General features: G+C 41.6%; 1 protein-coding gene across 1 annotated transcript in view; it reads left to right on the forward strand.

The window, feature by feature from the left end:
- LOC309564319 (uncharacterized protein) overlaps window positions 1–24,717 on the forward strand; it is a gene marked incomplete at its 5' end in the record, with an annotated part of 135,475 nt that overhangs the window by 62,163 nt on the left and 48,595 nt on the right. The window contains 3 exons of the mRNA XM_082268948.1: window positions 7,188–7,300; window positions 14,265–14,352; window positions 16,400–16,503. Of these exons, the coding sequence (XP_082125074.1) occupies window positions 7,188–7,300; window positions 14,265–14,352; window positions 16,400–16,503 (305 nt within the window). The remainder of the gene's footprint in view (window positions 1–7,187; window positions 7,301–14,264; window positions 14,353–16,399; window positions 16,504–24,717) is intronic.

Raw genomic sequence — 24,717 nt, forward strand, 5'->3', positions numbered from 1 at the left:
GACACTTTTGGAGGGACCAGTGACATTACTACAGTAATCAGTGCTAAAAATATGCACTGTTACTGTAATAATGACACTGGCAGGGAAGCGGTTAACAGTGTGGGTGATCCAGGGGTTAAATGTGTACCTAGGGGCATGTTTCTAACTGTGGGGGGCATGGCTTGTGACATGATCATAGAGACCTGTGATCCTATATAGAAGGATCACAAGCACTCTGTGATCATTCCAGAGAGAAGAACAGTCAGCTGTGTTTACAAAAGCTGACCGTTCTTCTCTCTCAGCGAGGAGCGATCGCGGGTGTCAGGCGACAATCGGTTTGGGTGAGAAACTTTAAGCGCTTGCCGACCGCCGCAAGTACATGCGGCGGTCAGCCCCGGGCAGGCAAAGTGACGTACCGGTACGTCACTAGCCTGTGAGCCAATAGGGGGTGAGCGCGCGCCGCCGGAGGCACGCTCCTGCCCCCGCTCGTTCACGGACACCTCCGCGCGATTGACCGGCGGACCCGATGTCCGCCGGTCACTCGCGATCGTCCGCTGTGAAGGGAGAAAGGCAGGCGGCTAATGTAAACAAAGCCGCCTGTCATTCTTCCCCGTGTAACAGCAGAGATCTAACGGTCCTGCTATGTAGGACCGTAGATCTCTGCTGTTACATGCAAAGCCACATCCCTGCACAGTTAGAAACACGCCCCTAGGGACACGCTTAACCCCTCCTTCTCCAATAAAGTTAACCCCTTCCCTGCCAGTGTCATTTTTACAGTAACAGTGCATATTTATAGCACTGATTACTGTAGTAATGTCACTGGTACCCCCAAAAGTGTCAAAAATGTCAGTCAAGGGTCCGATATGTCCGCCGCAATGTCGCAATCCCGCAAAAAAAAATCGTAGATCGCCGCCATTACTCGTTAAAAAAAACAACAAAAATGACAAAAATCTTTCCCTTAGTTAGTAAACGCAATAACATTTGCGCAAACCAATCAAAATACGCTTATTGTGAATTTTTTACCAAACATAGGTAGCAGAAAACAAATTGGCCAAAAATGTTAAAAATTTTTGATTTTTACATTTTTTTGGGGGAATTTCATTTAAAAAAAATGTGAAAAATATTGTTATTTTTGCAAAATTGTCACTCTTTTTTTGTTTATAGCGCATGATCAAAAAATCGCACAGGTGATCAAATACCACCAAAAGAAAGCTCTATTTGTGGGAAAAAAAGGAAGTCAAATTCGTTTAGGTACAGCGTCGCACGACCGCGCAATTGTCCGTTAAATTCACGCAGTGCCGAATCGCAAAATAGGGCCTGGTCAGGAAGGGGGTAAAATCTTCCGGGGCTTAAGTGGTTAAAAGAGTTAATCATTTTTAAAGGGATGCCGAAGCTGCATCTTTACTCATTAGAACACTGCAAATGCATTAGCTAATTAATAATGACAAAGTTACTCCCATTCAAATTCACTTTGCATATTGACATACAAAAACAGCTTTTTCTTCAGAGCAGAAACAGTTAGGAATCTGCAAAAAAGTTTGTTAAAATCCTTGCAAAGTTCAATGATCACCCAGAGGGAATTGTTTTTTTTTTCCTCTCAAAAAGTTATTCTTTAAATACAAACCTGATTCCAAAAAAGTTGGGACACTGTACAAATTGTAAGTAAAAAAGGAATGGACTAATTTACAAATCTCATAAACTTATATTTTATTCACAATATAATATAGATAACATATCAAATGTTGAAAGTGAGACATTTTGAAATGTCATGCCAAATATTGGCTCATTTTGGATTTCATTAGAGCTACACATTCCAAAAAAGTTTGGACAGGTAGCAATAAGAGGCTGGAAAAATTAAATGTACATAAAAGGAACAACTGGAGGACCAATTTGCAACTTATTGGGTATAAAAAGAGCCTCTCAGAGTGGCAGTGTCTCTCAGAAGTCAAGATGGGCAGAGGATCACCAATTCCCCCAATGCTGCGGCGAAAAATAGTGGAGCAATATCAGAAAGGAGTTTCTCAGAGAAAAATTGCAAAGAGTTTGAAGTTATCATCATCTACAGTGCATAATATCATCCAAAGATTTAGAGAATCTGGAACAATCTCTGTGCGTAAGGGTCAAGGCCGGAAAGCCATACTGGATGCCCGTGATCTTCGGGCCCTTAGACGGCATTGCATCACATACAGGAATGCTACTGTAATGGAAATCACAACATGGGCTCAGGGATACTTCCAGAAAACATTGTTGGGGAACACAACCCATTGTGCCATTCGCCGTCCGGCTAAAACTCTATAGGCCAAAAAAAGAAGCCATATCCAAACATGATCCAGAAGTGCAGGCGTATTCTCTGGGCCAAGGCTCATTTAAAATGGTCTGTGGCAAAGTGAAAAACTGTTCTGTGGTCAGACGAATCAAAATTTGAAGTTCTTTTTTGGAAAACTGGGACGCCATGTCATCCGGACTAAAGAGGACAAGGACAGCCCAAGTTGTTATCAGCGCTCAGTTCAGAAGCCTGCATCTCTGATGAGATGGGGTTGCATGAGTGCGTGTGTCATGGGCAGCTTACACATCTGGAAAGACACCATCAATTAAAGGTATATCCACGTACGTTCTAGAACAACATATGCTCCCATCCAGATGTCATCCCTTTTAGGGAAGACCTTGCATTTTCCAACATGACAATGCCAGACCACATACTGCATCAATTACAACATCATGGCTGCGTAGAAGAAGGATCCGGGCACTGAAATGGCCAGCCTGCAGTCCAGATCTTTCATCTATAGAAAACATTTGGCGCATCATAAAGAGGAAGATGCGACAAAGAAGACATAAGACAGTTGAGCAACTAAAAACCTGTATTAGACAAGAATGGGACAACATTCCTATTCCTAAACTTGAACAACTTGTCTCCTCAGTCCCCAGAGGTTTGCAGACTGTTATAAAAAGAAGAGGGGATGCCACACAATGGTAAAGATGGCCTTGTCCCAACTTTGAGATGTGTTGATGCCATGAGATTTAAAATCAGCTTATTTTTCCCTTAAAATGATACATTTTTTCAGTTTAAACATGTGAAATGTCATCTATGTTGTATTCTGAATAAAATATTGAAATTTGAAACATCCACATCATTGCATTCTCTTTTTATTCACAAGTTGTACAGTGTCCCAACTTTTTTGGAATCGGGTTTATATAACTTCCTACAGAGAAAAAAGGGAAAGATTGAAAAGAGCATCTTCATCTCCTGACATCATTTCTCAATTACAGCTAGTGTACGTAGGTTTTCGTCCAAAAACAAATCTCAAAGAAATCACACATATTTGGCCACTATACTGTACATGTGGCCTCTTTGCTGCATAGTTTATACAATGTTGCACTAATTCACCCATGCCAAATCCATTTCTAGGCAAAACATGTTTGGTTTTGGGTTACTTTTTGGTTACTTAAGCACTTTATTTGTTATTAGAGAGAATAGTGAAAGTTACCGATGTGTTATTTGAAGATCTAGACATAATCATTAGGGACTTGGCATAGTTTCTGGGAAAAGCCCTACCTACACCAGTCATTAGTGAGAAAATAAGTGTAGCACTGCCCCCTAGAGGACTGCTGAGAATTAAACCTTCTGGATTCCCCTAGGTTACCTTTAGCAACTGACAGCAGATAAACAGCAATTAAAGTTCTTGGCTCAGTCAATAATCAATCCAGGAGATGTACAGTAGTTTATGTGGTTTTATTGAGAACTTGGATAGGAGAAGAGATGAGTGGCATACTCCAACTATTAACTATTCACAGCCTGAGGGACAACTTACTGTAGTATGCGGCAAGGCCACTGCTTCACTTTGCCACTAAGTGAAGATACTTTAAATGCTCCTGTGTAAATATTCTCTTCAGGGTTCTGAAACTGCCACCCCCTTTTCTCTCAATGCCTGTGTGCTGACACCCATCTGCCGACCCTTCCTGGCAGACCCCTGGCAGACCCCTGGGCAAGTTCCTCTGTACTCACGGACCCTGTTTTTCCAGAGTCACTGTTGCCTCCAAACTCCACTTGTCAGCATCCATTGGACCTCTGGGTTCAGCCACACTTTCCGGTTCACCAGGCCGAATGCCTGTGACCACCTTCCACAACTTCAGAGGAGGAGACAGCCGTCACCCTCCCTCTGGGACTTGGCTTCCCGCCCAAAGACCCCCTGCCACATGTGCCCTTGGCTTTTATAGCCCATCCCAGGATGCACCACTGTCTGTGCCAACCCACTGAGACAGTTACAAAGGCCTGTGTGTCACTGGCTGGGTTTCCTCCACTGTCCAACAGTCTCCCCTATTGGACACAGCGAGGACACTCCCTCAGCCCAGATGAATCACACATGGACACTTGCAACAAGCCTTACTAGAAATCATGCCCCCTGATAAGCAGACAGAGCAATTATAGTTTTCCTACTGCTTTCCTGTCAAGCAGAAATGCCAAAACTATATCTACTATCTAGCACCTGACTAGGAGGGTGCTACATTAGTCAGGAAATTAACCACTTCTGGACCGGGCCTTTTTCTGACACTTCTTGTTTACAATTAAAATCTTTTTTTTTTTTGCTAGAATATTACTTAGAACCCCCACAAATTATATATTTTTTTTTTAGCAGAGAACCTAGAGAATAAAATGGAGATTGTTGCAATATTTTTTATCACACCGTACTTGCGTAGTGGTCTTACAAACAAAAATTTTTTGGAAACAATTCACTAATGTGAATTAAAAAATAAGAAAAAGTGAAGTTAGCCCAATTATTTTCTATAATGTGAAAGATAATGTTACGCCGAGTAAATAGATACCCAACATGTCATGCTTCAAAATTGCGCACACTCATAGTGGCGAAAAACATCGGTACTTAAAAATCCCCATAGTCGACACTTTAAAAATTTCTACAGGTTACCAGTTTAGAGCTACAGAGGAGGTCTAGGGCTCAAATATGTGTTTTACATATGTGGGTGCGGCTTGCGTATGCATTCGCTTTTAGGCGCAAGCTAATGGGGATGGGGCGCAATCATTTTTTTCCTATTTATTTTATCTTTTATTTTTTATTTTTACACTGTTTCTTTTTAAAAAAAATGTTTTTATCATTTTTATTCCTATTACAAGGAATGCAAATATCTATTACAAGCAATGTAAGCATCCCTTGTAATAGAAATAAGCATGACAGGACCTCTTTAACTACCTCAATACTGGGCACTTAAACCCCCTTCCTTCCCAGACCAATTTTCATCTTTTAGCGCTGTTGCATTTTGAATGACAATTGCGCAGTCATGCAACACTGTACCTAAACCAAATTTGTGTCATTTTTTCCCCACAAATAGAGCTTTCTTTTGGTGGTATTTGATCACTGACAGGTTTTTTCTTTTTTGGTGCACAAATAAAAAAAGACCGAAAAGTTTGAAAAAAAAAAAAGTTTTTTTGTTTAGGTTATAAAATTTTGTGAATAGATACGTTTTTTCCTGCACTGATGAGCACTGATGACGCCGCACTGACAGGCACTGATGAGGAGACACTGATTGGGTGGCACTGATGGGGTTGCACTGATGGGGTGGCACTGATATGCAGCACTGATGGGCACTCATAGGTAGCACTGATATGCAGCACTGATGGGCACTGATATGTGGCACTGATAGATAGAACTGATATGTAGCATTGGTGGGCACTGATAGGCAGCGCTGATGGGCACTGATAGGCAGCACTGATGGGCACTGATCGGCGGCACTGATGGGCACTGATAGGTGGCACTGATCGGCACTGATGGGCGGCACTGATTGGCACTGATGGGGGGCACTGATGGGGGGCACTGATAGGCAGCACTGGTGGGCAATAATGGGCACTGATGGGCGGCACTGGTGGATGGCAATAACGGGCACTGGTGGGCAGCACTGATATATGGCATTGGTGGGCAGCACTGATAGGAGGGCACCACTGGCAGGCTGTTTGCCATCCCTGGTGGCCATGGTGGGCATCCCTGGTGGTCATGGGTGGGCATCCCTGGTGGCTCTAGTGGCACCCCACCCCCCTCAGGGCTGCACTGGTAATCAATGTTCTGATTACCAGCACAGACCCCCCCTGTGATCAGTGAGTACTTAGAAATACTCACTGATCACCCCAGCTCCAGTATCGATCCTCTTCTTCTCCTCCCTGACAGGATCTGTCAGGAGGAGAAGAGATCGAAGCCGTTACAACGGCTGTATTTACATTGCATGACGGCTGTGATTGGACACAGCCGTCATGTGATCAGGAGGGCCAATCACAGGGCCCTCCTGATGCATCTTGTTGCGCTGTGTCCGAGGGACACAGGCACATCGAGATCGCGCCGCTGCGCGTGCCCGCGGTGGCGTGATCTCGCTCCTTCTGAAGGACGTTCCGGAACGTCCATTCAGAAGGACGAGACTCCCACCCGGCCGTATATGTACAATGGCCGGGTGGGAGGTGGTTAATGTGAGATCTGGGGGTCAAAAAATTTCACATCTACACTAAAAAAGAAAAAAAAAAGTCACTTTTTTTCATGATGAAAAAAAAATGGGCTCTTTAAATCCGTTGCTAGGAATGTAAGGCCATAAAGTCGAGTGAGGGCCATCTTGCCCTCACTCAACTTTCTGCCTGAGAGGAGAGTGGACTGGATAGTTTTCCCCGCTACCAGCGGGTCCGGTAAGCGGGGAAAATATCCAGGAAGCAGCGGGAGGGGGGGGGGGGAGGGGGAAACACCTCTCCCACCACCCATAAGGATGATCCCGTGGTGAATCCACCGCTGAGACCACACTTATGTTAAAGCGGACCGCCAGCCATTTAAAAGAAATACCCGGGTTATGGCAGCTATCTGCTGCCATAACCCTGGTATTTAATGTCAAAGTACCAACGTAAATACACGGTGGGCGGTCCGTAAGTGGGTAATATTCTCTTTGTTGATTTATCCCTGTTCTTTCTGTAGGAAGTTACACTTAAGCCACTAGAGGGAGTTTTTTGGTAATGAATGTAATGAATCCTCATAGCTGAGGTCCCCTTTATTAATTTTGTTGCCCTTTGCGGAACTGTCTTTAATTCAACAACATCTTTCCTGAGGATTGGTGGCCAAAACTGAACTGCATATTCGCGATAAGGCCAAACCAGTGTCTTGTAAATTAGTTGCACAAATTAACCTTTCCAAAGTTTCCTTACATTTCCCTGTTGATCTTCTTTCCAGGTAGAGGTGAGCCCATCCGCCTTTTGCTGGCAGATCAAGGAGCCATCTGGACAGAGAAGGAAGTTCAGATAAGTGATTGGTTTTCTGGAAAATGTGAACTGAAGAAGACTGCAGTGAGTGACAAATAATAATCAGAAGTTCTTGGTGTATTTTCTTTCCCCAGCATAGAAATAATTTTCCAGGATATGTGAGAAGCCATTGCTGAGATGGTTTTTAACCTCTTTAACACTAGCCACTGTGCTGCTACTGCAGCACAGTGGCTCGCTATCGTCTAGCGACGTAGACCTACGTCGCTAGACTCCTCCCCCTCTCTGTTTTCATTCACAGCGGGAGTCGGGCCAGGGGAGGAGCGGCGGCGATCGCCGCTGCTCTGCCCCGATCGTCTGGGAATCCAGTTTGGAGATCCGCCCGCCTGTGTAAACAGAGCGGGCGGATCTCCTAAGTGACAGGGAGTGACAGATTGCAGGATTCAGCATAGCTGAACATGCGATTTGTCCATGGCTCCCTCAGTCCCCTCCCCCCCCCCACACGTTAGTAAGCACCAGGCATACATTAACCCCTCCCTCTCCAATAAAATTAACCCCTTCCCTGCCAGTGTCATTTTTACAGTAACAGTGCATATATATAGCACTGATTACTGTAGTAATGTCACTGGTACCCCCAAAAGTGTCAAAAATGTCAGTCAAGGGTCCGATCTGTCCGCCGCAATTTCGCAGTCCCGCAAAAAAAATCGCAGATCGCCGCCATTACTCGTTAAAAAAAAAACCACCAAAAATGACAGAAATCTTTCCCTTAGTTAGTAAACGCAATAACTTTTGCGCAAACCAATCAAAATACGCTTATTGCGATTTTTTTTTTACCAAACATAGGTAGCAGAAAACAAATTGGCCAAAAATTTAAAGAAAAATAGTTTTTTACATCTTTTTTGGGGGGAATTTCATATAAAAAAATGGTAAAAATATTGTTATTTTTTCAAAATAAACGCTCTTTTTTTGTTTATAGCGCAAAAAGTAAAAATCGCACAGGTGATCAAACACCACCAAAAGAAAGCTCTGTTTGTGGGAAAAAAAGGACGTAAATTTTGTTTGGGTAGGGCGTCCCACGACCGCGCAATTGTCAGTTAAATTCGCACAGCACCGAATCGCAAAAAGTGGCCCAGACGTAAGACAGCAAAATGCTCTAGTGGTAAAGTGGTTAAAGGTGCAAATTCAGGGCCTTCATCCGGACTACACAACTTAGTAAACCAATGACCTAAAAAAGTATATGTAAGTGCGCTGAAAAACTTGTGAGGGATTTAGTAATAGAGCAGTGCTTGGTAATCCAAAACTAATCATGAAAAGAGTGGCACGTTTACTTGGAATTCAGAAGCAGTGCAGCATTGTTGCCACACCATTGTAACTACACCATTAAAGAAAGCTGCATTAGGTGAACTTCACAGGCAGGATCAATCATTTTTTGTGAGACTTTTCAGAGGGACCAAGAGAAAACTTTAAGTGTAGAAGCAATTACAATTAGGTGCTGCAGCACAGTATTTTCAGTGGGAGCCGTAGGTTTATTTTAAATCTCTTGCTGTTTCACTAGGTACACAGGCAATGGTTTCTGCTAATGTTTTGGCTGGGCATTTGTTTGTTTCATGCTGTATCATCAGAAGAAATAAAGGTCTAGGAATGTATTTTTGTGAAATTCCAGATCAAAGTTTTTCAAAGAAGCCAGGGGGTTTCCAGTCACTACTTACCAACCATCCAGCCAAATGTGTGCCACTAAACCCCTGTTTTTAATGCATACTGTTAGACAGGTTTATTTGGTTGGTCACTGGTTGGTTGGTAAGTAGTGACTGGAAACTAGGGATCGTCCGATTATCGGCAAAGCCGATATATCGGGTGGCCGATATTGCCGATATTTTGGAAAGTGCTTGTACCGGAGTGATGCCTGCAGCTAGAGGCATCACCCTGGTACCGGCGTCCATAGCTGTCGGTCGGCTGTCTTTTTATGACAACTGATGCGGCTGAGAAGCCACTCCACAGCTAGCCCGGGTCTCTAGTCCCACTGGGAGACCAGGACCAGTTTCCCCAGGCACTCGGCTAAAGTAGTGAAGTCTTTTATAAACCTAGATTACACGGAGCGGAGGGAGCATGGGAGGAACTGGAGTGCAGAAGGCTGGAGGGGCGGAATTAATTTCAGCTGGGGAGGCGGAGCTGGATTGCAGATGGCTAGAGAGGCAGAGCCGAGTGCCTGGTTTCGGCACAACACCGGACAACCAGCCTGCACAGCCGCTGTCCTCGGCAGGACACCACCAAAGACCTGATTAAAGCTGCGTTCGGCTCTGATCAAGTCTCCATGTAACAACTCATGACTTCACTTCCGGGTACTCAGCGCCAGATTAAAACAAATGACAGCATTCAAAACAGCCAAATTTGGCGTTTTGAATGCTTTTAAGTGCAGAGGAGGGGTTTGGGGTCTTTTAGAACCCCCAGATCCCTCCACAAGAGTACCTGTCAAGTGTTAAAAATAAAATAAAAAATGTTTTTTTAAATGTACGAAAATATCGGCCAATATCGGCCGATCCTGATATTCAGTGGCCAAAATATCGATATCGGTATCGGCAACGAAAAAACGATATCTGTCGTTCACTACTGGAAACCCCCTGGCTTCTTTGAATTGCGTTTTCCCTTCCAGTGCTCCTTACTGTCAAGACCAGGTATAGGTGGGGAAGGTGACCACTTTTTGTATTACACTAATGTTTACCTGCTTGCACTGGACTAATGTTAGAACATATGCTGGATGTATAGAGATATACATTAGACCACACCTTATGTATAAACATATGTTTTTTTTTGCTTTATTCAGAACCAACTGGCCATTTTTTAACATGAGTGGTGGATTTGAGGAAACAGTGACATTTTTAGTGCAGACATTTTGGTGTACTGTATGATGCACAACATGATTAACTTTGAATAAGGAATAGTAGAGTAAAGGAACATCGCAGGAGTTCTCAATGGTACCAAATCAGGGTAATTCCTAATACTAAAAACATGCTGTAACTGGAAACTGTATGATTGCATTTGGCAATACCTATTCCTTTTTAGACTGTAATTTTTCAGCTACTCCCAGTTTCACATACTGTATGAAAGTGCCTGTCTAAAAATGTATGGTTCTGCCCAAATCTCTTCCAGTAAAAACACCCTTACTGGCATTTAAGACGCTGTCATTGAACAGGGACAAGCAGTTGAACAAGGCTTACTTCCACAGTGGCTAAGCACTTAGCACATAGTAACCACTTTGGCTCTCACACCTGTTTACCCCTTACGGATGAGAGCAATTTTCATATTTCTTCTATGAGCCTATTTATTCTGCGATCATTTTGTCATTACTTAACCACTTCTGGACCGAAGGATTTCCCCACTAATGATCAGGCCATTTTTTTCGATTCGGCACTGCGTTATTTTAATCACTTGCCGACCGCCGCAAGTTCATTTACTGCGGCGGTCAGCCCCTCCTGGGCAAAGTGACATAGTACTACATCGCTCGCCCAGGAGCTTGCAGGGGCGAGCACGCCACCTTAGGCACGCTCCCACCCCCGCTCGTTCACTGAGGTCCCCGCGCAAGTGACTGGTGGCTCCGATGTCCGCCGGCCACTCGCGATCTCCCGCTGGAGAGGGAGAAAGGCAGGCGGCTGATGTAAACAAAGCCGCCTGTCATTCTTCCCTGGTGTAACAGCAGAGATCATACGATCCTGTTATGTAGGATCATATGTCTCTGCTGTTACATCACAAGCCACGCCCCTTGACAGTTAGAAGCACGCCCCTAGGGAAACACTTAACCCCTTGATCTCTAATAAAGTTAACCCCTTCCCTGCCAGTGTCATTTTTACAGTAACAGTGCATATTTATAGCACTGATTACTGTAGTAATGTCACTGGTACTCCAAAAAGTGTCAAAAATGTTAATCAGGGGTCCGATCTGTCCGCTGCAATGTCGCAGTCCCACAAAAAAAAATTGCAGATTGCCGCCATTACTAGTGAAAAAAAAAACGATAAAAATTACATAAATCTTTCCCTTAGTAAACGCAATAACTTTTGCGCAAACCAATCAAAATACGCTGATTACGATTTTTTTTACCAAAAATATGTAGCAGAAAACAAATTGGCCTAAAATGTTAAAACATTTAGATTTTTACATTTTTTTGGGGGGGAATTTCATATAAAAAAATGTGAAATGATATTGTTATTTTTTTCAAAATTTACGCTCTTTTTTTGTTTATAGCGCAAAAAATAAAAATCGCACAGGTGATCAAATACCACCAAAAGAAAGCTCTGTTTTTGGGGAAAAAATAACGTCAAATTTCGTTTAGGTACAGCGTCGCACGACCGCGCAATTGTCCATTAAATTCACGCAGTGCCGAATCGCAAAATAGGCCCTGGTCTTTGAGCAGGAAAATCCTCCGAGGCTTAAGTGGTTAACGGACAATTGCCTGGTCGTGCGATGCTGTACCCAAATAAAATTGATGTCCTTTTTTCCCCATAAATAGAGCTTTCTTTTGGTGGTATTTGATCACCTCTGCAATTTTTTGATTTTTTGCGCTATAAACAAACAAAGAGCGGCAATTCTGGAAACAAAAACAATATTTTTCACTTTCTGCTATATAACATTCCCAAAGAAAAAAATTTAAAAATCAAATTTTTTTTTACATTTTAGGCCAATTTGTATTCTGCTACATATTTTTGGTAAAAAATCGTAATAAGCGTATTTTTATTGGTTTGCGCAAAAGTTATCGCATCTACTAACTACGGGAAGGATTTATGTCATTTTTATTGCGTTTTTTTTTTTTTTTACTGGGACTGCAAAATTGCAGCGGACAAATTGGACCCCTAACTGACATTTTTGACACTTTTGGGGGGACCAGTGACGTTACTACAGTAATCAGTGCTAAACATATGCACTGTAATATAAGAATAGAGAGAATCAGTGCTCAATTTCTTGGGAATGGTGGACCACCCAATAAAGGATCAATAAATATGTAAAGACACGTAATAAAAGATGATGATGCAGCAATATAATCAAAGAACAATAAATATACTTGGTGAAGTTGATAAAAATGAAGTGATCAGTGAACGATCATACATTAATTAATAATGAATATAAAAGGTCATAAAAAGTGAACCATAAATAAGGTAAAGTGGTGAGTGCTGAATGGGTGCACACTAATGATAAGCAACTAAGCACAAGTTGCTGAAAAGGTGACAGTGATCCAATTAATGTTGAATAAGTGCAGGTGAAGAAATGCACGATGTGCAAACAAAGTGCAGAGTGTAGTAAAAGATACTAAAAAGATATTTAAGATAATAAATATAGATCACAAAGTTCCATAAAATATATATAAAAAATAAACACAATATTCGAGTGCTAATCTATTCATGTGCTAGTACATTAAAGTGAAAAAATATAGTGCCAAAAAGTCCATATAAAATCCGGTGACTATAAAAGGATGATTCCGGTGACAGCCAGGTGCGATAGTATGTGAGCTAAAACATCCAGCATTAGGTGTAATGGCCGCTCACCTCCATTACCACTCAAATGAGTGTTTTGGTGCAATCATTCACCATATAGGACCTCTCGATCTTCTCCAATAAATATAATGCTTCTATGTGCCGACAATCACCATGCAGGACCTTATGATATCCTCCAAACACTATACAATGCTTCTGGGTGTGTAAATAAGGGTCTCAGCAATGTAAACTGGATAATCCTTTCCCTTTTATCGATATCCTCCTTAACCGGTTGCCGACAGCCGCAAGTACATATACTACGGCGGTCAGCCCCGGCCAGGCAAAGTGACGTACCAGTACGTCACTAGCCTGGGAGCCAATAGCGGGCGAGCGCGCGCCGCTGGAGGCACGCACCCACCTCGGCTCGTTCACAGACACCTCCGTGCGTGTGACCGGTCACTTGCGATCGTCTGCTGTGAAGGGAGAAAGGCAGGCGGCTAATGTAAACAAAGCCGCCTGTCATTCTTCCGTGTGTAAAAGCACTGATCTAACAGTCCTGCTATGTAGGACCGTTGATCTCTGCTGTTACACACACAGACACATCCCTGCACAGTAAGAATCACACCCCTAGGGACACACATAGTCACTGCATCTCTAATAAAGTTAACCCCTTCCCTGCCAGTGTAATTTTTACAGTAACAGTGCATATGTATAGCACTGATTACTGTAGTAATGTCACTGGTACCCCCAAAAGTGTCAAAAATGTCAGCCAAGGGTCCAATCTGTGCGTCGCAATGTCGCAGTCCCGCAAAAAAATCGCAGATCGCCGCCATTACTCGTTAAAAAAAAAAACACCAAAAATGACAAAAATCTTTTCCTTAGTTAGTATACGCAATAACTTTTGCCCAAACCAATCAAAATACACTGATTGCGATATTTTTTTTACCAAAAATATGTAGCAGAAAACAAATTGGCCAAAAAATTTTAAAACATTTTGTTTTTTACATTTTTTTGGGGGAATTTCATATAAAAAAATGTGAAAAATATTGTTATTTTTGCAAAATTGTCTCTATTTTTTTGATTATAGCGCATGATCAAAAAATCGCACAGGTGATCAAATACCATCAAAAGAAAGCTCTGTTTGTGGGGAAAAAAAGGACGTCAAATTTGTTTAGGTACAGCGTCGCACTACCACGCAATTGTCCGTTAAAATCACGCAGTGCCGAATCGCAAAATACCCCCTGGTCAGAAAGGGGGTAAAATCTTCCGGGGCTTAATTGGTTAACCACGGTATATCATCAATTCCTGGGACAGTTGCTCATTGAGATACAAGAGAGAACTCTCATGGTGCAGTAAATCAGGGTAATGTTTAATAAAAAAGTGCAAAAAACTTAGTTTAAAACCGGAAGATGCGTGTAACAAACACAAAGCCGCCGATGCGGTATGCTCCGATGCTTCCGGTCTCGGCCGTAGACCGGAAGTGACGTCACCACGGCTTCTCCCGATGCGTTGCGTCACAAACCACGTGACTTTCTCAAGGGCACCCCTATATCATTTTCTTTCAATCTCCATAACAATATTGTCTCTTGCAGGTCTTTGGGCAACTTCCTCGATTTCAACGTGATGACTTTGTTCTGTATCAGAGCAATTCCATCCTGAGGTACCTGGGAAATGAATTCGGTGAGGGTTCTGATATTTTATCTTTATAATCTTTTATTACATACAAAGCTTTTGACAAACATAGGTTTTTAACACCAACAATGTATACATGGGGTGGTTTTACAGCAAGCTGCTTGCAAGAGAAGAGGTTAAATAGCAAATGGGAAAGACATAACATTTGAGATGTTCTCTTTATTCAGCTAAGCTCTTAAATTGGGGGAGCACAAACAAGGCTTTCTTTTGGTGGCATTGTCTCTGAAGACTTAGTTCATTTTCTATAAATTCTAAAACCAAAAAAAAACCCCAAAAAACACTCCCTTTTTTTTCTACCTTAATGTTAGTTTCAGCAAGCAATGTGTAAACAATAGATCTATTGTAAATAGCTGCTTCTGTCAAGCTTTTATAGTGATCAGTGCTGATGCAGCTGCTGACAGCAGTTTCTGGCAACTTTATCAGAAGGCCTCTAAGTTGTGCAAGATACGACCTAGGTTCTTATTGGGTTTAAGTGATTCTCTAATTTGAGTTTAAAAATGACCCCCTACCTTAAATTTGACATCCCACCTGACCAATCTCCATTTGAAAACATTAGAGCGAGTTTTTAACAGTAGCAGTACGTTTCCTAATTATATTCACATTGTAAAGCGCTGCGCAAACTGTTGGCGCTATATAAATCCTGTATAATTAATAAAAATAATCGGGCCTGTAAAATTAATTGCTGCTTATGGTTTAAAAAAACATTTACTGCATCGCCAACTTATAATCCTAATGAAAATCTCTCCCAGTATTCTGAGATTTCAAGAGGCTCTGTTCTATAAAAAAATGCAAAGTAAGAATGTTTAAACTCACCCATCCCTCCGCCCTTTTCTCAGATCTTCACGCTTCTTAAGATACAGCCGCCAAAGGTCATGGTCCTCCTTGCACAGTTCGATTACATCTGCTAGCTATGTAACCAATGATGTCGGGGTGGGCAGAGGTAACCACAGTGCACAAAGGGGCATCCAACACACCCCGAAGCTATAGATACTGTGAAATGAAAGGGCAGTGAAGTAGGAGAATATTAAATGTCTTGTTTTGCATAGGGAGCTTTTTGGATAACTTCAGTCAGTGAAAATGTGATAGTCATAGCCAAATGTGGCATTTATTCAACCATTGAGAATACAGCAAAAAAATCAAAATGTATACTTATTAAACGCACACAAAATATTCCCTTTAAGTGTATTGATACATATACTGAACAAAATTATAAATGCAACACTTGTTTCTGCCTCCATTTTTCATGAGCTGAACTCAAAGATCTAAGAAATCCAGGATTCATCCATAAAGAGAACACCTCTCCAAAGTGGCAGATGCCATTGAATGTGAGCATTTGCCCACTCAATTTGGTTACAATGAGGAACCACAGTCAGGTAGAGACCCCGATGAGGATGACGAGCATGCAGATGAGCTTCCCTGAGATGGTTTCTGACAGTTTTTGCCGAAATCCTTTGGTTATGCAAATCGATTGTTGCAGCAGCTGTCCGGGTGGCTGGTCTCAGACGACCTTGGAGGTGAAGATGCTTGATGTGGAGGTCCTTGGCTGGTGTGGTTACACATGGTCTGCAGTTGTGAGGCCGGTTGTATCTTATATCTTCTCTAGCTTATGGTAGAGAAATGAACATTCAATTCCCGGGCAACAGCTCTGGTGGGCATTCCTGCAGTCAGCATGCCAACTGCACGCTCCCTCAAACCCTGTGAACTCTGCATGTGCAAAAACTGCACATTTTAGAGTGGCCTTTTATTGTGGCCAGTCTAAGGCACACCTGTGCAATGATCATGCTGTCTAAAAAGTATCTTGATATGCCATACTTGTAAGGTGGATGGATTATCTTGGCAAAGGAGAAGTGCTCACTAACACAGATTTAGACAGATTTGTGAACAATATTTGAGAGAAATAGGCCTTTTGTGTACTTAGAAAAAGTCTTAGATCTTTGAGTTTAGCTTTTGAAAAACGGGGGCAAAAACAAAAGTGTTGTGTTTATAATTTTGTTCAGTGTAGTATGGTCTAACACAAATTTTATGAATTTTCCAGGAATTGCTGGCAGCAACAAAGAAGAAAGTGCACTTATCGACATGGTGAACGATGGAGTGGAAGATTTAAGGCAGAAATACAGCCGCTTGATTTTCATGGAATTTGTACGTGTCATTACTACAGGATAACTAGAGGGTGAAATTTTCTAAATTTGTGTTAGCGCTCATCACTCATCTCCTCCTTCCTTTCTAAACTAATTTAAACCAATTGACTTTTCTCGTAAAGTTTGCACAATTTGTAATTTGCAGGCAAGTTTTTTCTGCATTCCACAGTATGTAAAAAAGTATTGTCACATGTAAACTTATCCTTATGCAAATAATGTGGGCAAATACGTAGTTAGCATTAGGGATGATCGAACTTTTGAAAAGTTCGGTTCGACCAGAACACCCGAACTTCACGAAAGTTCGGCCCGGATTTCAGAACCCCATTGAAATCAATGGGACCCGAACTTCTGTAATCAAAAAACACCATTTTTAAGCCCTAAAACCCAATAAATGCCCCTAAAAAGTGCCTAGGGTTCTGGGTCATGCCCCATTAACTATTAATCACACAAAAAAAAGTTCTTAAAAATTGTCATTTTTGATAAAAAAGCCAATTATTGAAAAATTAAAAAAAAAAAAAAAAGAGATTTTTTTGATTTTTACTTTGGATTTAGTATCTGGGGGGTCTAAAAGGTGTGCATGTGAAGTTTCAGCTCTGTAGCATGTCCAGAACCATGAAAAAAAAAAAAAGATAATTTTTCAGTAGAACAGGGATGTGGGTCGGGACCCTCCTTTAACTTTAACACCTATATGATCTTTTTTTCTGGTTCTGGACATGCTACAGAGCTGAAACTTCACAGGTACACCTTTTAGACCCCCCAGACACAAAATCACACAAAAAAAAGTTCTTAAAAATTGTCATTTTTGATAAAAAAGCCAATTATTGAAAAATTAAAAAAAAAAAAAAAAAAAAGAGATTTTTTGATTTTTACTTTGGATTTAGTATCTGGGGGGTCTAAAAAGTGTACATGTGAAGTTTCAGGTCTGTAGCATGTCCAGAACCAGAAAAAAAAGATTGTTTGTATTAGAAAACTTTAAGCACAGGAATATGGCTTCTCTGCTGTAACACCTTGCCGGTTTAATAGCAGGCATTTTTTTGGGTTCTTTGCAGTCAGGAAAAACATCTGAACTTGTGTATAGTGGTACTGTGCACAAGTTCTGATGTTTTGCCTGCCTCCAAAACCCTCCAAAAAATGCCAGCAAAAACACACCTGGGCATTTTTTTTTTTGACGCTAGCGTTTTTTTGGCATTTTTTGGGGTTCTTTTGAGGCAGGCAAAACATCTGAACATGTGTATAGGGGGGATATATAGACATATATGTCTGAATATATACCCCTAGACATATATAGGTGTGATAGTAGCAGAAATAAATGCTTGCGCTAATGAAATCATTTACAGTAATATATTTCTGCTACTATCACACCTATATATGTCTAGGGGTATATATTCAGACATATATGCCTATATATACACCCTATACACATGTTCAGATGTTTTGCCTGCCTCAAAAGAACCCCAAAAAATGCCAAAAAAACGCTAGCGTCAAAAAAAAAAAAAATGCCCAGGTGTGTTTTTGCTGGCATTTTTTGGGGGGTTTTGGAGGCAGGCAAAACATCAGAACTTGTGCACAGTACCACTATACACAAGTTCAGATGTTTTGCCTGCCTCAAAAGAACCCCAAAAAATGCCAAAAAAAACGCTAGCGTCAAAAAAAAAAAATGCCCAGGTGTGTTTTTGCTGGCATTTTTTGGGGAATTTTGGAGGCAGGCAAAACATCAGAACTTGTGCACAGTACCACTATACACAAGTTCAGATGTTTTGCCTGCCTCAAAAGAACCCCAAAAAATGCCAAAAAAAACGCTAGCGTCAAAAAAAAAAAATGCCCAGGTGTGTTTTTGCTGGCATTTTTTGGGGAATTTTGGAGGCAGGCAAAACATCAGAACTTGTGCACAGTACTACTATACACAAGTTCAGATGTTTTTCCTGACTGCAAAGAACCCAAAAAAATGCCTTCTATTAAACCGGCAAGGTGTTACAGCAGAGAAGCCATATTCCTGTGCTTAAAGTTTTCTAATACAAACAATCTTTTTTTTTATGGTTCTGGACATGCTACAGAGCTGAAACTTCACATGTACACTTTTTAGATCCCCCCCAGATACTAAATCCAAAGTAAAAATCTAAAAATCTCTTTTTTTTTTTTTTTTTTTTTTTTAATTTTTCAATAATTGGCTTTTTTATCAAAAATGACAATTTTTAAGAACTTTTTTGTGTGATTTTGTGTCTGGGGGGGGTCTAAAAGGTGTACCTGTGAAGTTTCAGCTCTGTAGCATGTCCAGAACCCCAAAAAAAGATCATATAAGTGTAAAAGAGGGGTCCCACCATCCCTGCTCTACTGAAAAATTATCTTTTTTTCTGGTTCTGGACATGCTACAGAGCTGAAACTTCACAGGTACACTTTTTAGACCCCCCAGACACTAAATCCAAAAAAAGTCATGCCTGCCTCCAAAAATGCCCGATAAATGCAAGAAAAAGCGCCGTAGAGAAGCCGTATTCCTGTTCTAATAAAAATTATAAGAAAATGCTAATTTTTGGGGGGTTCTGGACATGCTACAGAGCTGAAACTTCACATGTACACTTTTTAGACCCCCCCAGATACTAAATCCAAAGTAAAAATCAAAAAATCTCTTTTTTTTTTTTTTTTTTTTTAATTTTTCAATAATTGGCTTTTTTATCAAAAATGACAATTTTTAAGAACTTTTTTTGTGTGATTTTGTGTCTGGGGGGTCTAAAAGGTGTACCTGTGAAGTTTCAGCTCTGTAGCATGTCCAGAACCATAAAAAAAAGATTGTTTGTATTAGAAAACTTTAAGCACAGGAATATGGCTTCTCTGCTGTAACACCTTGCCGGTTTAATAGCAGGCATTTTTTTGGGTTCTTTGCAGTCAGGAAAAACATCTGAACTTGTGTATAGTGGTACTGTGCACAAGTTCTGATGTTTTGCCTGCCTCCAAAACCCCCCAAAAAATGCCAGCAAAAACACACCTGGGCATTTTTTTTTTGACGCTAGCGTTTTTTTTGGCATTTTTTGGGGTTCTTTTGAGGCAGGCAAAACATCTGAACTTGTGTATAGTGGTACTGTGCACAAGTTCTGATGTTTTGCCTGCCTCCAAAACCCCCCAAAAAATGCCAGCAAAAACACACCTGGGCATCTTTTTTTTTTGACGCTAGCGTTTTTTTGGCATTTTTTGGGGTTCTTTTGAGGCAGGCAAAACATCTGAACATGTGTATAGGGGGTATATATAGGCATATATGTCTGAATATATACCCCTAGACATATATAGGTGTGATAGTAGCAGAAATATATTACTGTAAATGATTTAATTAGCGCAAGCATTTATTTCTGCTACTATCACACCTATATATGTCTAGGGGTATATATTCAGACATATATGTCTATATATTCCCCCTATACACATATTCAGATGTCATGTCTGACATCAAACATGTCCTCAAAAAAGCACTGGCAGTGGCAGCCCCTGCAGCATTAAAAAATGCTTGCTGGTGAGAAGCCACATGCCTGTCCCGAAGCAACACAGAGAAATGATCATTTCTCTATAGCGGTCACCCTGCTATGGAAGGGTTTTGTCACCCTGCCATAGCAGTCACTGTCAGTTAACCCTACACTACACTACGGTCCCCTGACACTTAACACTTTCCCTACAGAAACTAAATTTTTGAAGCTAACTTAAGTGTAAAGGAGCACTCTAACTACACTAGATATCCCTTTCCTCACACTAAAAATAGCTAAATGACACTTTTAAAGTAAAATTAACAGAACTGCTTCCACTCTCTTCCATGTCCAGTATAACAATGCTGGGAATATGGCGGGGGCGATCTTATATACTGGGGGGCGTATTCACTAATGATTGGTCTAGGGACCCCCTAGTCACTCCAATCACATTCCTAGCATTCTCCTGCCCCCTCAATTGGCTTTTGCTAATGGTTCTGGTCCAATCACGGGCTTTTAAAGCCCATTTCCTGAAGCATTGCATTTTGGGCGGTTCTGGTTGCCGAATTCCGAACTTTTTGGGCAAAAAGTTCTAAATTCGGCCGAACCTCGAACACCCAATGTTCGGGCCGAACCGATGGTGGACCCGAACCGTTCGATCATCCCTAGTTAGCATCAATGGTAATAGGAAGTATTTTAGATGCTGCCCATAGTTTTGATAACAGTAAGCAGGTCTAAACGAATGCTAAATCTAGTTACTATGTGATGCACAAACCTTGTTAAGTAAACAAAAAATTTCCTTTACCTTCCCTTACTGAGCCATATCCTTCATTTTTTCTCACATGTACCCCCTACCAGACACTGCAGCTCACAGTGAAAGGGTTTTAGCAACAGAAGCAGTGCTATTGATCCAGAAAAAAGTGGGCAGGACTAGGTGTCGACAGGTGCTAATTGTCAATCAGGCTTGTAAAAAGCAGTGACGATGCTGATAGACACGTCCTCTGCACCATTTTTATTTTTTCATTCCTCTGTACTACAAGCAGGCATAGCTTACATGAAAGGGGCAACTCCGCTCTGAATTCAGGATCAGTGCAGAATCATTGCCACCCTATCACAGAAAGCTGCGTTAGGCGGACTTCACGGCAGGCTCAACAGATATTTGTGAGACTTTGTTCTGCAGCACATAATTTTTAATGGGAGGCCAGAAGTCTACTTTAAATGTTAATTTTTTTTTTTTGCCCTGTCAAAGCCCTGTAAAAGTCTTCCAAAACAGCTATCCTGCATTATTATTCTGAAACCTGCATGAACAGAGAGCAGAGTATCTTGCTGCCTCACACCCAAGCCCCCACCTGGGAAGTAACAACGATCCAAGTCAAAGAATGGTTTAAAAGGTCACTTTCTTGTGAGAGTTTCTTTCTTACATCACAGTACAATAACATATTAGGTATAATTACAATCCCAACATGTTGTATGTATTACAGTATCTCACAAAAGTGTATACACCCCTCACATTTATGTGAATATTTTATTAGACCTTTTCATGCAACAACACTGAAGAAATTACACTTTGCTACAATGTAAAGTAGTGAGTGTACAGCTTGTATAACAGTGTAAATTTGCTGTCCCCTCAAAATAACTCGACACACAGCCATTAATGTCTAAACTGCCGGTAACAAAAATGAGTACACCCTAAGTGAAATGTCCAAATTGGGCCCAAAGTGCCAATATTTTGTGTGGTGATCATCATTTTCCAGCGCTGTCTTAACCCTCTTGGGCAGGGAGTTCACCAGAGCTTCACAGGTTGCCACTGGAGTCCTCTTCCATTCCTCCATGACGACATCACAGACCTTGCGCTCCTCTACCTTCCGTTTGAGGATGCCCCACAAATGCTCAATAGGTTTTAGGTCTATATACATGCTTGACCAGTTCATCACCTTTACCCTCAGCTTTTTTAGAAAGGCAGTGGTCATCTTTGAGGTGTGTTTTGGGTTATTATCATGTTGGAATACTGCCCTGCGGCCCAGTCTCCGAAAGGAGGGGATCATGCTCTGCATCAGTATGTCACAGTAAATGTTAGCATTCATGGTTCCCTCAATAAACTGTAGCTCCCCAGTGCCGGCAGCACTTGTGCTACCCCAGACCATGACACTCCCACCACCATGCTTGACTGCAGGCAAGACAGACTTGTCTTTGTACTCCTCACCTGGTTTCCGTGACACACAGATGATACCATCTGAACCAAATAAGTTTATCCTGGTCTCATCAGACCACAGGACATGGTTCCAGTAATCCATGCCCTTAGTCTACTTGTCTTCAGCAAACTGTTTGCGGGCTTTCTTGTGCATCATCTTTAGAATAGGCTTCCTTCTGGGATGACAGCCATGCAGAACAATTTGATGCAGTGTGCAGCGTATGGTCTAAGCACTGACCGGCTGACCCCCCGCCCCCCCCCACCCGTTCAACCTCTGCAGCAATGCTGGCAGCACTCATAGGTCTATTTCCCAAAGACAACCTGTGGATATGATGCTGAGCATGTGCACTCAACTTCTTTGGTTGACCATGGCGAGACCTGTTCTGAGTGGAACCTGTCCTGTTAAACTGCTGTATGGTTTTGGCCACTGAGCTGCAGCTCAGTTTCAGGGTCTTAGCAATCTTCTTGTAGCCTAGGCCATCTTTATGTAGAGTAACAATTCTTTTTTTCAGATCCTCAGAGAGTTCTTTGCCATGAGGTGCCATGTTGAACTTCCAGTGACCAGTATGAGTGAGAGCGATCACACCAAATTTAACACACCTGATCTCCATTCATACCTGAGACTTTGTAACACTAACGAGTCACATGACGCCAGGGAGGGGAAATGGCTAATTCGGCCCAATTTGGAAATTTTCACTTAGGGGTGTACTCACTTTTGTTGCCAGTGATTTATTTTGAGGGGACAGCAATTTTACACTGTTAAACAAGCTGTACACACACTACTAGTTTACTACTTTAAATTGTACCAAAGTTTAATTTCTTCAGTGTTGTCACATGAAAAGATATAATAAAATAATTACAAAAATTTGAGGAGTGTACTCACTTTTGTGAGACACTGTATATTAGATTAGGGTTAAACAATATGGTTTAAAGAGTATCTTTTGTCCAGTTTTTCTCACCCAGAGTTTCTCTAGACTGAAGTTACTAGGGGTTCCTCAGACTGTGAGTATTAACCGCTTGCCGACCGCCGCAAGTACATATACTACGGCGGTCAGCCCCGGCCAGGCAAAGTGACGTATCGGTACATCACTAGCCTGTGAGCCAATAGCGGGCGAGCGCACGCTCCCAAAGGCGCGCTCCCGCCCCGGCTCGTTCCCTAGCAAGTCCGCACGTGTGACCGGCGGACCCGATGTCCACCGGTCACTCGCGATCGTCCGCCGTGAAGGGAGAAAGGCAGGCGGCTAATGTAAACAAAGCCTCCTGTCATTCTCCCCTGTGTAAAAATGGAGATCATACGGTTCTGCTATGTAGGACCGTTGATCTCTGTTCTTACACCAGTAGCCACATCCAATTACAGTAAGAAACACGCCCCTAGGGACACACTTAACCCCTCCTTCCCCAATAAAGTTAACCCCTTCCCTGCCAGTGTCATTTTTACAGTGACAGTGCATATGTATAGCACTGATTACTGTAGTAATGTCACTGGTACCCCCAAAAGTGTCAAAAATGTCAGTCAAGGGTCCAATCTGTTCGCCACAATGTCGCAGTCCCACACAAAAAAAATCGCAGATTGCCGCCATTACTCGTTAAAAAAAAACAACAAAAATGACAAAAATCTTTCCCTTAGTTAGTAAACGCAATAACTTTTGCGCAAACCAATCAAAATACGCTTATTGTGATTTTTTTTACCAAAGCATATGTAGCAGAAAACAAATTGGCCAAAAATGTTAAAAAATTTTGATTTTTACATTTTTTTTGTGGCGAAATTCATATAAAAAAATATGTGAAAAATATTGTTATTTTTGCAAAATTGTCGCTCTTTTTTTGTTTATAGTGCATGATCAAAAAAATCGCACAGGTGATCAAATACCACCAAAAGAAAGCTCTGTTTGTGGGAAAAAAAGGACGTCAAATTCGTTTAGGTACAGCGTCGCACGACCGCGCAATTGTCCGTTAAAATCACGCAGTGCCGAATCGCAAAATAGGCCCTGGTCAGGAAGGGGGTAAAATCTTCCGGGGCTTAAGTGGTTAAGGCAACTCTCCCACCAATATGAGGGAACACTTTTCCAATGTACATGTAGAAAGACACCAGAGCATGTTGTGTAAAGTGCAGAAATCGCTTTTGATTACTGGTCTTAGTCAGCTAAACCCAACACACTTTAGGGGTTTTAAGGGTCCCTCTTTTTATCTTTTCCTTAGAAAGTACCCTCCAGGATCACTCTAGCTATACCAGTTCTGCTATGTTTTCATTCATTAGCATTTGTCAAGCCCTGAAGGCCTATAGAACACCACAAAACCTATAGTTTTCAACTAAATAAGACGTTAAATAAAAACAATATATCAATTTCACATAACATGTTTCTTCCCTACACACTGATCTACCAAAGGCATTTAATATTGACCCCCAATGAGTATGATGTCCCCTCTCTGGTAAACATTGTCACTGGGAAATTGAACATTTTACATTTTGCACCATCACTTTATGGGGATAGTTATCAATGGGCATACCTGCGCTGGAGATAACTGTGAAGGGAACTCCTTCCAGTGGGGAACAGACAGCAAAAAATAAAGCTCCTGG

Source organism: Pelophylax lessonae (genome assembly GCF_965119305.1).
Source record: "Pelophylax lessonae genome assembly, chromosome: 9".
Lineage (NCBI taxonomy): Eukaryota > Metazoa > Chordata > Amphibia > Anura > Ranidae > Pelophylax > Pelophylax lessonae.